General features: G+C 44.2%; 1 protein-coding gene across 1 annotated transcript in view; it reads right to left on the reverse strand.

Moving 5' to 3' along the window:
* TOP6BL (TOP6B like initiator of meiotic double strand breaks) overlaps positions 1-10,347 on the reverse strand; it is a gene marked incomplete at both ends in the record, with an annotated part of 53,766 nt that extends 43,419 nt beyond the window's left edge. Inside the window, 3 exons of the mRNA XM_084252148.1 lie at positions 2,756-2,809; positions 8,371-8,512; positions 10,318-10,347. Coding sequence (XP_084108274.1) covers positions 2,756-2,809; positions 8,371-8,512; positions 10,318-10,347 — 226 coding nt within the window. The remainder of the gene's footprint in view (positions 1-2,755; positions 2,810-8,370; positions 8,513-10,317) is intronic.
* Positions 10,348-13,189: the final 2,842 nt, after the last annotated feature.

Genomic DNA, 13,189 nt, shown 5'->3' on the forward strand with positions numbered 1-13,189 from the left:
AACAGACAATGGAAGATAGATCCAGAGGACCAAGACCTCAAAGACAAAAGGAAATATACCTGATGGCCCTGAACTCTGCAAGCAGCACTTGTAAGTCCCTGTGCTTAAACTAAAAATTACATTAAAAAAGAACTCTTAGGACCTCCCCTGGTGGCACAGAGGTTAAGAGCTGGGCTGCGAAGCTGCCCGCAGCCTCTGCAGCAGCGGTTCGATCCCCAGCCACCAGCAAGGGTCCCACATAGCGCGACAGACCTCTCCTGCCATGCCCACTGCTCCCCTCAGCAGTGTGTTTTGTCACTCTGCCTGTCCTGTTCCCCGCTCTGGCTCTGGTGAATTCTCTCACCCTCCCATGCTTCTGACTGTACTCAGTGCTTGGATAAATAAATAAATAAATCTAAAAAAAAAAAAAAAAAGAACTCTTAGCAGGTTGACTTGTTTCCTGTATGTTGGTGTCTTTTGAGTCACTCATTTTATACGTAAGTTGCATAAACAGTTTTTTCCTTTTCTTTGATTAAGTCCAAGATAAAAGAAGGTACTAGGGTTTATGAGCTAATTGAGTTACCAGAAACCTGGATATAAATTAAAATTTTTAACTGGTTGCATTTTTAAAAGCACATAAGGAATCTTGCTATTTTTAAAAAGTCTTATGGTAATGTGTTACATAAACTGTTCATTTATGATATTATACCTTTCTAATGTAGCCTTTTGGTTGCTTCCATATTTAACACACAGCATATTTTCTTAAAGCAATGACAAATATGAGTTTAAAAAAAAAGATTCATTTAATATTCTAGATTTAGTTGGGGGAAATTTCTTTTAAAAAATTATTGATGGTGGTAGGTATTTTTTTTTTAAATACCAACAGGACTACATCAAACTAAAAAGCTTCTATTGCTTCTGTCAGTGAAAGAAACTATCATTAAAACAAGAAGATAGCCTAATGAATGGGAGAAAATATTTGTACAGCTGACAAGGGACTAATATCTAAGATCTACAAAGAACTCATACAAATCAACAACAAAAAAAACAATTAACCCAATCAAAAAATGGGAAGAGGTGAAAAACAGACACTTCTCCAAGACACACAGATGATCAACAGGACCATGAAAAAAATGTTCATTTATCATCATAGAAATGCAAACCAAAACCACAATGAAATACCTACCATCTAACACCTGTGAGAACGTCCCATATAAAAAAAACCCAGATACAAAAATGTTGGCAAGGGTGTGGAGAAAAAGGAAACCCATACATTGTTCATAGAAATGTATACTGCCTAGCCCCGAGGGAAAACAGAATGGAGGTCCTTCAAAATATTAAAAACAGATAAGCCATGTGACCCAGCAATTCCAGTCCTAGGTATCTACCTGAAGAACACAAAAGCACTAATTCAAAGGGATATGTGCACTCCTTTGTTCACTGCAGTACTATTTATAAAAGCCAAAGTGGAAAAAAAAAAAAAGTCAAAGTATAGAAACCTACATGTCCATCAACAGAGTTGGAGTAAGAAGATGTGGTGTATACATACACAACAGAATACTACCTGCTACAAAAAAGCCATTTGTGACAAGGTGGATGAAACTGGAGTGAAATAACTCAAAAGCAAAAAAGACAAATTCTGACTTGTGGAAAAAACAAAGGAACTGACAAAACTAAACCAAAATAAACCCTAGAAATTGATGGCAGAACTGAGGTAGCTAGAAGGAGGAAGGACTGAGGGTATGGGAACAAAGAGGGTTGAAGGGGCACAGTGGCCTAGAGTGAAGGATGGGTGGGGGAGTGTGCTAACATACATTCGAGGTATGAACCTATTTTTCTAAATCATAAACAGTACAGTAAATTAATGTTACCTCAATAAAGAACATAAAAAGAAAAAAGTTTACTTTTCCATAAAAGGAAATGTTAAAAAAAAAAGGTCAACCCCTCCCAATATGTATATATTATAGTATCCCAAAAACTAAACAAAAACTAAAACTTTAATAAAATTTGTAAATTAACTACTCATTAGGTAAGATAGGTCCACTGGAACCATACAATCATCGAAGATAAAAATTAAAGCACAAAATGCTCAGATCACCCTGGCCTCCTTAAATACATGTCTTCTGACTTGAGATAACAGGTCTCCCCATTCTCCAAAAGTAGGACATTCCTCTGTGGTAAGTTAATTTCTCCATACAGGGTATATGCAAAGATTTTTCTAGATAAATGAACTTTCCAGGCCCCAAAATAACCTACCAAATAGGAACATTCCATGTATGGACAGTAAGGGAAACCTGTATTTTTAAATCAAAGAAACTAAGGTCACCAAATGCTCCTATCCATACCAACTTTGGTACATACCATGGAAGCTAATATCACAATTACCAAAATCATTTACAGTAAAAGCATTCTACACACATTCTTTGATGTAGATGGGAAGAAACACCTTATTAAAAATTTTATTTACCTTTGGGAAAATTTTGAAGTTGTATAAAGGGTATTCAGAGAGGCTTCTGTGACCTAGGTATCTTGCCCATTCCGGTATCTACAGAATTTTATAGGTTATCTTTCAATAGGACTGCCAGATAAAATATCGCATGAAACATGTTTATACAAAAAATTATTCACTGTTAATCTGAAATTCAAATTTAATTGGGTGTCCTTTTTTTTCCTTCTCTAAATCTGGCAATCCTATTTTCAATGTAAGTCTGTTTCAGAAAACCAAATTCATTGACAGGAAGAGATTTAGTCTTATGGCAGTTGGGTAATTCTTTACCTTTCAGGAACTTCTTGAGGATCAAACCATCATAAATGCTTCCTGTAGAAGCAACTGTAAGAAACAGAATATGAGGAAATATTATAAATAAAACAATAAAATAAGCTTTATTTAAAGACTCAAATGAGAGCCTGAAAACACTGAACACAGATACAGAACAGAAAAAGGGAGACTAATACTAATGAATTCAGTGACAATGGAGATATCAGAAGCATGTTATGAAGCTACAATGGTGATTAGGGAACAAATACCTTCTTGGAGACAGAGCCAAATTATAAGTCTTTTTACCTATGTATGACACCAGGGCTGCTTCTTTCATGTTGCTATTCCTGACAGAAAAGGATTACAGGAAGACTGAAAACTATAAGTAGGAACCAGAATATATCATGCCAGTAACCCACATTTCAATAGAAGATTAAAAATTTGGCCTTCTTTTAACCAATTAAGTCTTTAGTAGAAAGTACTTTATTAGGCTATCAGGTAAAAATTCACTGTACCAAGAATCATAATGTGAACATTAAAATATTTAGAATCTTATATCTTCAAGGGAAGAAGATGAGGACAGAAGCAGGCACCTACGAGTAGAAAAAGACCAGAACTATCTGGAGGGTTTTTGTCAACATGAACATGCCCTCCCTCAGAGGGATCTGGCCTCGCAGTTAACAGCCTAAGAACCACTGCCATCAGAATCAATGCAAATGGGGCCTCCCCAGTGGCGCAGTGGTTGAGCGCTGGGTTGCAAAGCTGCCCACAGCCTCTGCAGTGGGCGAGGGTCCCACATGGTGCGCAGACCTCTCCTGCCGCCCACTGCTCCCCTCAGCAGTGTGTTTCATCATTCTGCCTGTTCTACTCTCTGCTCTGGCTCTGGTGAAGTCTCTCACTCACCCTCCCGCGCCTCTGACTGTATAAATAAATAAATATATATATAAATAGTGCTTGTATAAATAAATAAATGCTTGTATAAATAAATAAATCTTTAAAAAAAAGAATCAATGGAAATGTGTCTAACCCTTTTCTTCAGGTAGGGAAAAAGGCTAAGAGTCATTTAAGTAGAGTGAGAAGTAATATCATTCTCTAACCATGGGCTGTCCAATGCAGTAGCCACTAGCTACGTATGACTATTTAAGTTTAGCAAAATTAAGTAAAAAATTCAATTCCTCAGTCACACCAGCCACATTTCAAGTGTGATACAGCTCAGTGTAGCTAATGGCTACTTTACTGAACAGCACAGATAACAAACATTTCCATTATCACAAAAAGTTCTACTGGATAGCAATGTTCTAAATCTCCAGATTTTGAAAGATTCTGGACAAAGGATACATATTTCAAAAGGCCTAAGCCCAAACAAATAGCACAGAATATTTACTAAGAGCTATCTTTTATTTTTCTCTTGGTGACCCTCAACATATATACATTGGTCATAAAGGAGAGAGCTGGTCATTAGGACAGGATGTGTGGTGGTGGGTAGGCCTAGACTAGCAATTAGTGAAGAGTTAGAACATTAACAAGAAACAAAAAGTATTCCTAGTAATGTGTCCATTAGTTTTTCAATTGAATTTATCACATTTGCCTTTAATATCCTTCCTTAGTTTTAACAAGTGTTATATCAACAATGTTGAAAATGGGTCACTTCTGGAGACCAGTTATTCTGCCTGCTCCAAACCCCACCAAGAACCCGATTATCAGCTATACTTTTAATATTTCTATACTCAAGGAACAAAGTGCTACCCTTCATATACCAAGACACCAGCAGAGATTTAATTATAGAACTCCTATTGTAAAGCAACAGCATCCCCCCAAAGGCCCTCTACAAAACAGAAGATTAAAAAGAAAGTACTATGAAGGCAGATATGTTTCAGAAAAGCTCCATATTATAGCTATTTTTCAAGTCCAGGTTGGCATATAAGTTCTAAGATATGAAGTAACAAAATTTATTTGGTTTCAACCAGCATTTCCCAAATTAGATGACTACATAACTCCTTTTTCATAACTCATATAAACATCCTATAGCACATATTTTAGGAAACACTGCAATAAATATCTGTAAAGCTTTCAACAACTGCTGATGGAAAAAATCACAGTCATCTCTCAGCTTCTCATAGATGGATCATTTCAATACTAAAACCTGCTGCTTTGTTGTGAGTTGAATTTTGTTCCCCTAAAAGATATTTTTACCTTCAGTATTTGTGAAGTATGTGTGTCTGGAAATAGGGTCTTCACAGATGTTATCACGTTAAGATGAAGTCATACTAGGTGACAGTGGCATTAAATCCAATTGGTATTCTTTTTTTTTAATGGAAAATTTCAGATTTTATTAATACTCAATATTTATTTTATATAACTCACAAAACACAACATACAAATGCACAAACAGGTATACATTAGAACATTATAAAGGCAATGCTTTTAGAAAAGACTAATTTGTATGTAAACACATTTGTATTTTTGGAATAAAAAAAAATGAAGTATTTTCTTCTTTCTCATGAACTTGTCCATGCTGCACTTCAATGCCAGATCTAGCATTGTCTTATAAACAGGCCACAGCATAACATTGGCATTACTGCTGTCTGAAAATACTGTAACCAACAAGAAATCTTAGATTAGAATGGCTATGTGCCTCAAGGTGAATTCTGGTTTAGATTCATAGAATCCAGTTGGTATACTTTTTTTTTAATTTATTTATTTATACATACAAGAACTGGGGTACAGGCCAGAAGTGTGGAGGGTGAGAGGATTCACCAGAGACAAAGTGGGGAACAGAAAAGGCAGACTTAGTGAAATACACTGCTGAGGGGAGCAGCGGGCGAGTCAGGAGAGGTCTGATGCACCATGTGGGTCCCCTCCCTGGCTGGGGATCAAACTCATGCTGCAATGGCTGCTGACAGCTTCATAGATTGTGTCTTAACCCCTTGCACCACCAGGAAGGCCCCCAATTGGTATTCTTAAGAGAAGGCCACACGAAGACACAAATACACAAAGGTGAAAATACCAAGTGAAGAAAGAGTCAGAGACTGGAGTGATAACATTCACAAGCCAACATCAAGGGTTTTGCTGTCAACTACCAGAAGTTAGGAGAAAGGCATGGAATAGATATCTCTCTAAGAGCCTCCAGAAAGAACCAACCCTACTGAGACCTTGATTTTAGACTTCTGGCCTTCCTAACTATGAGAATAAATCATTTTGTTGAAAGTCACCCAATTTGTGGTTCTTTGTTATGACAGCCTAGGTAACTACTACATTGTTTTATATCATCATAGACTGTGGACCAAATACATCAATTCACACTTTCAGTTAAGATGGCAAATTGAACATATTCTATTTTTACTACCTCCTAAAGGTTCAACAGATTTTTTTTTTTTAAGACTTATCTATTTATTTATTTATTTATTTATACAAGCACTGGGTACAGTCAGAAGTGCGGGAGGGTGAGAGAATTCAGCAGAGCCAGAGAGGGGAGCAGAGCAGGCAGAAGGACCGAAGGACACTGCTGAGGGGAGCAGCGGGCCGCAGGAGAGGTCTGCGCGCCATGTGGGACCTTCCTCCGATGGCCGGGGAGCAGCCGGGGATCGAACCGGCGCTGCAGAGGCCGCGGGTAGCTTCGCAGCCCAGTGCTCAAGCGCTGCGCCACCTGGGAGGCCAACAGATTTTTTGTAAAGGAATAAACTCACAAAGACAGAATAAAAGACAAAGATAATTATAATTCTAGAAACTGAAAAGCAGGACTAGTGGGGACAACTTAGGAGAACTGATAAATTGAACTATAAGCCAAAAATGGGGAGAAGCCAACAAACAACCTGATGTATATAGTAAAATCCCTAAAGACCCAGGAAAGCCCTATCAGGAACCTTGGGAAGGAGGGATTACTTGGGAGCTAAAATAAGACTAGGTTGGAAAAATGAAATTTAATTAGTAGTCAGATACTAAGAAGTTAGATTCCTTCCTCCATTCAGCATTCTGGGGACTGGCCCTGCCTAACCTTGGTGATGGGTGAGAAGAGGTTATTCTTTGAAATGTAGACGCATGGGTCTCTGGGCTGAGAACCAAAGTTGGACTAAAAACAATAGACTGAGTGAACGTAAACACTGAACACCACAATACTCAACGCCCCTTAAGCCCTTAATCCCAGAATAGTGGCAATTTGGCTTTTTATCGCCCTGATGAAAGATTATAAAGATATGCACAGAAAAATCTAGAATGTACACTGAACATTAGTAATTATCTCAAAGGATGAGATTACAAGAATGTCTCACTCTCCAAAGTATGTTTCTGCGATGTGGGAATGTTTTATGATATGCGTTACCATTTTTTTCCCTGCCAAAAACATTTTGAAAATAATTACATAAAGATCTGAGACAATAAAGAGAAATGCCCCCTATACTAGATGGGTTGAAGAGGTTCATTAGGCTCAAAATACTATGAAATTGGGTTTCTTGCCATTGGGTTTCTTGCAGCTCAAGTCCTTTGCTTTGACTCAACCCTGCTACTCTGGCTTACAGATTACAAACTAATCCATCCATATACAGACCAACATCACCCTAGCCATGTGGTGAACCATTTCTCTCATGAATAGTGGACACACTCTCTCTGTGTCCAGCAGAGTAGAGTTCATGCAGAGTAACAGCAAATGAGCCTAACGTATCTTGGTAAATATCTTAAGGATGTTTACTACCAAGGACACAAAGAAGAGACAGGTCATTTCTTTTCAAGTAAGAAAATGTCTTGAGGGTCTCCCCTGGTGGCGCAGGCAGTTGAGCACTGCGCTGTGAAGCTATCCGCAGCCTCTGCAGCACAGGTTTGATCCCGGCCGGCCGGCCAGCCGGCCGGTGAGGGTCCCACATGGCACGGCAGACCTCTACTGTCGCGCCCACTGCTCCCCTCAGCAGTGTATTTCGTCAGTCTTTCTGTTCTGTTCCCTGCTCTGTGTCTGGTGAATCCTCTCACTCTCCCGCGAATATGGCCTGTACCCCGGTTCTTGTAAAATAAATAAATCTTTTTAAAAAAATAAAGAAAAGAAAAGAAAAAGTCTTGAAGGGCCTGGCGTGGTACCCCTTCTCAACTGGGACCCAGAGAGACTCCTTTAATTTGAATGGGACAACTTCATTCCAAGGTATCCTTCAATAAACCCACACACACACACACCCAAAAAGACAAAGTTATCACTTCAACAAGTTCTCCTCAAGAACAATGAAAGAATGGAAGACACACAGAATTATCAAAGTATGCACCATCAATCATTTACTGTTTCTTTTTACTTTACTTTTTGGCTCTTAACCAACTACTAAGGCTGAACATGAAAGAACAAGGTAAAATTCAATGTAATATAATTTTGCTTTGAAAGAGGAAGTTAAAACAAGAGCAAGAGATTGTTCTGAGCAATCGTAAAATACAGAATCCTGTGATAAGAATCATTCTACTCACCTTTTCTGCATGACACATTAATAAATCTATCACTAGGTACTTAGTACATACTCATTGAAGTTTTTTTTTTTTTTTTGACTATGGAACAACCCTGGAGTGATCACATGACAAAAGATTATGACAAGGTGAAATTTTTAAATAAACTAATAAATTATGACAACACAAAGATAGAAAATCAGTACTTTTTCTCCACTTACTAGTTGTTACACAATGAAGAGTGTTTGTCCGGTGCTTAGAATTTAATGCTTCTATGGAAATCACTAGCTGTCCTTCTACCAAGGCTCCCTTAGGTACTCCTGCTGTTTCACACTTCCAGTGAATTATTAAGTATTTCAAAATCTGAAAAGAGCACAGTTCAAAGAGAACACAATTTTCTTTAGAAATCATTGTAAAAATAAACCTGAATGATAAATTAGTAATTCCAATTTCTAAAAATACAGTATTCTTGCTTGTAAGATGTCAGATTTACATTTGTTCAAAGGAGCATTGAGTTTAAACAAAATGAATAGCTAGGGGAGTGACATACAAACCCAGACAATGAAACGCAGCACAACGCCAAACAAGACAGGAAATGGAGACAATAAACTGCTTTATTGAAAGGATAAATTCATCTGGAAATAATAATTTGAAAAAAAATTAAGTGGGAATTTGTTTTGTCTTTTTTTTTCCCTCCCCAAAGAAAAGCGACCATGAAGATTATAATGACGACATCTGGTTATGAATCATATTTACCTTTAATTAAATCAACACTTCTGATTTAATTAAATCAGAAGTTAAATTAAATTAACTAGGGTCAGCATACTAGTGAAAAGCATTTGAGTTTCTGGAGACAGAGAGATGCCTGGGTTTGTATCCCTGGTGGGACAAATACTACCATGTGATCTTGGGCAAGCTACTGATTTACAAAAATGAGGACAAATCTACCACATACGGCAGCTGCTGAACATAAATATGTGCAAAATGCTTACGACGGTGCCAGTCATATAATAAGTGCTTACTATGTCAGCTGCTAGTTCATAGTATGTTCATCTGCATCAAATATTTGAAATTGAACAGGTCTCATGGATAAAACATTTTAAAGTAAAATACAGTGTATTTAATTCCATTATTTGTGACAGTAGAGCCTGACTCTACACCAAGGAATGACCCCCCCCCCTTTTTTTTTTTTTTTGTGGGACCCCGGCCGGCGGCCTGGGAACGAACCGCGCTGCAGAGGCTGCGGGCAGCCTCACAGCCCAGCGCTCAGCCGCTGCGCCACCAGGGGAGGCCCGAAATGACCCCCTTTTTTAAGGGCAAGTAGCTCTCAGTAAAATTTGTGAACTAAGACACCCTAATTTGTATGAGATGACAAGGATGATTTCCAGGCACTTCTCCACTTTCCGTCATGCATCCTCTGCCTCGCCGTGCTCCCTCTAACGCTAAGATTTTCACGCAGCTTCTTTATCCACAACGAGAGCAGTTGGGAAGAGAAGGCCGGCCTGTGAGTCAGCAGCTCTGGATTCTATCCTCGGGCCTGTGATCTGCTAAGCCTAATTCTCCAGCTTTCTTCAAGGATAGCTAAGGCGGGAGGCTGGGGGCACACCACGGTGCTCCTGCCCTCCCCGCGCGGGGTCCCCAGCAGCTGCGGCTCCCTTCAGGTGAGGGCCGCGAACGCGCCGCGGTGGATGAACAGACGGGGTGCGCCCTCCGTCCCCCCTTCCGGAGCGGAAAGGACCCACGCCGAGGCGTGGTCAGAGCCGATGGGGTCCCCCAGCCCCTCCAGAACCCCGCCCGGGGAGGAGCTCTCGCCCCCACTCCCACCCCGCCTCGAGGCCCCGCCCTTCGCTCTGCGCGAGCGCCCTGGCCGGGGGCGCGGCGGCCCCCTGGCTTCTCCCGCGAGGGAACCCGGCGGGGGCGCCAGGTCGGCCTTTCCCCGACAGAGTAAATAATACTCCCTGAGCACCCAAGGGCTGCGGGCCCTGAGGCTCATCTCTTCTTCACAAGCCCCAGGGGGCTGGCCTAGTGCCCCGGAGCTTATCGTTCCCGAACCTTCCATCTCCGCCTCAGGCAACGCAAGGGCTTTGGCCCCCCGGCTTCGAGGTCTCCTCACGAAGCCCGCCTCCTCACAGGGCCCGTCCCTGCTTTCTCTCCCTCCCCGGCGTCACCTCGCACACTGCGGCTGCCGTGCCCTCCATTCCTCGCGGGGAGCAGCAGGGACGCCCCGTCACCCCGGCGGGCCGGAGCTTCGACCGCCCCTCGCGCCCACGCCCGGCAGCTCGAGGCCGTCGCTTCCCGCCCGGCCGCACGCCCCGCCCATCGGCCGGCGGCGCCTGCGCACTAGGCGCCGCCCCGCCCACCAGCCCGCCGCGCCTGCGCACTCGCGCGTCCTCGCCCCCAGCCCAGGCCCCGAGCCGCGGAGCCGCGGAGCCGCGGAGGAGGTGGGCGGCCCCGGGGCGGGGGAGGGTCCGCCGCCGGCGACCGGGCTGGAGGCGAGCAGGAGTGAAGCCAGGCCGCGACTCCTCCTTCCTCCCCGTAGGAGACGTTCCCACGGTCCCACCTGGATGCAGCCCCGGCCGTCCCTAGCGCCCGAGCCGCCGCCCGCTGTCCCTCGGTGCAGAGGGACGATGGTGCCCGCCGGGCTGCGCAGCCTCACCCCAGGGGGGCTGCCCCGCCTGCCCTGGCTAACCTCTGACCCCCAGACTTGGCAGATAAAAATACAGGACGGACGGTTACGGTTAAATTTGAATGTCAAGTGAAAAAAGGAAAATTTTAAAGACTGCGCGTACACTCACTCACATGACCTTCCAGGCTGGTGTCCTGTAGTCTCAGTGGCCTCGTGCCCCGGGATGGCCTCTCCCTAATTGCAGGGTGCTCAGCCAGGCCCTGGCACACCCGGAAGGGGACGCCCACCTGGAAATTGGCCTCTGCCCACGTTTGACTCCAGACTACTACAAAGGCCAGGGCGGGAGCCGGCTCCAGCCGACAGGACCAGCTGTGGGCCTTGCCTCGAGCTGGAAGAAAGCATGTCCTGCAGATTCCAGCTGCTGCACGCAGGGCTGGCTCAGCCAGCGGTGGTGAGAACAACCCAAGGTCAAAAGGATGACCTGGCAGCTTGTTCCTCAGGCAGATGAAAGAAAACTGAAAGAGATGCCTGCCTGGCAAAGAGTTGGCCAAGGAGAAAGGTGGGACAGGGTGTCGGCTACATTCCTGCAGGAAAGATTCTTCCACCACAGCTGTAAGAAGTCAGGATGGGGCAGACGGCGCCAGGTTGCTGGCAGAGCGCCTGCCCGGTACACAGCCTCCTGCTGCTCCTAGGAATGTGTCTCCTGAGAGCCGAATGAGCCTTCTGGCGTCTGTCCAGAGGTGCTGTTGGCCATCTCATTGCTCACCGGGAAACGCCAGAGAAAGGTAGCTTTACTTTCTGGAATAGTCATCCTAATACTATTTTGGACTTGGTAAGAGAGCTGTCATAGGGGAGTGACTGGCGCCTTCCTTTCCCTGGCCCTTTCTTCTGTCCCATGTGACCCCTTTAGGAAGGGGAGTTGCCAAGGGGAAGGGCGCGACCATTTACTAAGTGACGGCCTGTTGTCCAGTACCAGGCTCTTGTCATACATGTTTTCACTCCCACGAGTATGTTGTGAGATCATTGTTCTCTTCACTCTCTGATGAGTGAGAAACCAGGGTGCTGAGGATGACGTGAACATAGTTCCCATGGAGAGTGCTGACTCAGCAGAATGCCCCGCCTCGAGGATGGCATTGGGACTGAAGGGTGGAGGAACAGTTGCCAAAGACAAGTACTTCAGATGAGTTGGTCATCGTGGCGCCCAGCCCTTGCCCTTGGGGTGAACCTTGGGGATGCACAGACAGTGGAACACCCATCCCCATCCTAGAGGCAGGGGAAACCTAACCTAGGCAGTTGGGGACACGACCGAATGTTGGCAGAAGGGAAGGTGGGGGCCTCGGACAGGAGAGTCTCCCAACAGGACTTGCGTAGCGAGGCAGGGGTCAGGCAGGCGTGGTCCTCAGACTGTGCCACGTTGATTCTGCTTTTACCCATCCACCCACCTCAGGATCTACGCTAGTGCTTTATATCAGTTTGGACATCCTGTTTGTTCTGAAAAGAAATTCCCTGTTTGTTCAGAAGAGACCCCACCTGAAATGCCCCAGATCGGTTGTGACCCAAACCCAAGGCTTAACATGAAACCAGAACCGCCTGGGGATGTTGCCCGGTGAACAGGACGTCTGAGGAACTTGGAGCTGGCTTTTCCTCTTGAATGTGTCCTGTCTGTGTGCAGCACCCCTAGACACTCCCTAGGCCTACCCTGTGCTCAGGCTTCCCTGGAGCATTCCAAGGCCTGGGGGAGAGTGACCCTAGGAATTTAGGTGCAAAATAATCCTGAGATCCCCGGTATCAGGCTGATGCAAAAGCCTGTGAGGAGATTCCTTCCCCCAAAAACTAAAAGAGGCTGTTTCCCATCTAGACAGTAGGAAAGGGTTAACTGTTCTCTCGGGTCCTGAGCAATGTGTCCCCCACCGGTTCCCATAACCGGGTTTTCTGAAATGGAGCAGGTCCCGGGGTGCCTCTCCACTAATCACATCCTTGGAAATGGGGCCATGAAGCCCAGATTAGCTCATCCCTTCACCTTCTTGAGGCCTTCTCCACCTGGAGCACAGAATCTGGGGCAGCTTCACTATTCACCTCCGTCTGCTTTCCTGTCGGGGGTCAGACAGGGATATGGTCACAGGGAATGCGAGGTTATGGGGGCACTAGAGGCCGTAGTGATGCTGACTTTTGTGTCGATCCTTGAACTACAGCATTTGTTCTTCCTCATTCTAAGACTTAGGGGCAAAGAAACAATATCCCCCGCCCTCCCCCTGGACAAGGCTGACGTTTGTAGAACTAGGGTATTTTCTTCTTCATCCTCTCCTGTGTCCTTCCTCGCCTTAGGATGACTGTCAAGGGCACGGGATAGCTCCTGTTCTTCCCATTGACAGTCTCCCTTTGTGCAGAGTCGCTCATTTCTCCTCCACTAACAG

The sequence above is a fragment of the Talpa europaea genome (assembly GCF_964194135.1).
Source record: "Talpa europaea genome assembly, chromosome: 1".
Classification (NCBI taxonomy): Eukaryota; Metazoa; Chordata; class Mammalia; order Eulipotyphla; family Talpidae; genus Talpa; species Talpa europaea.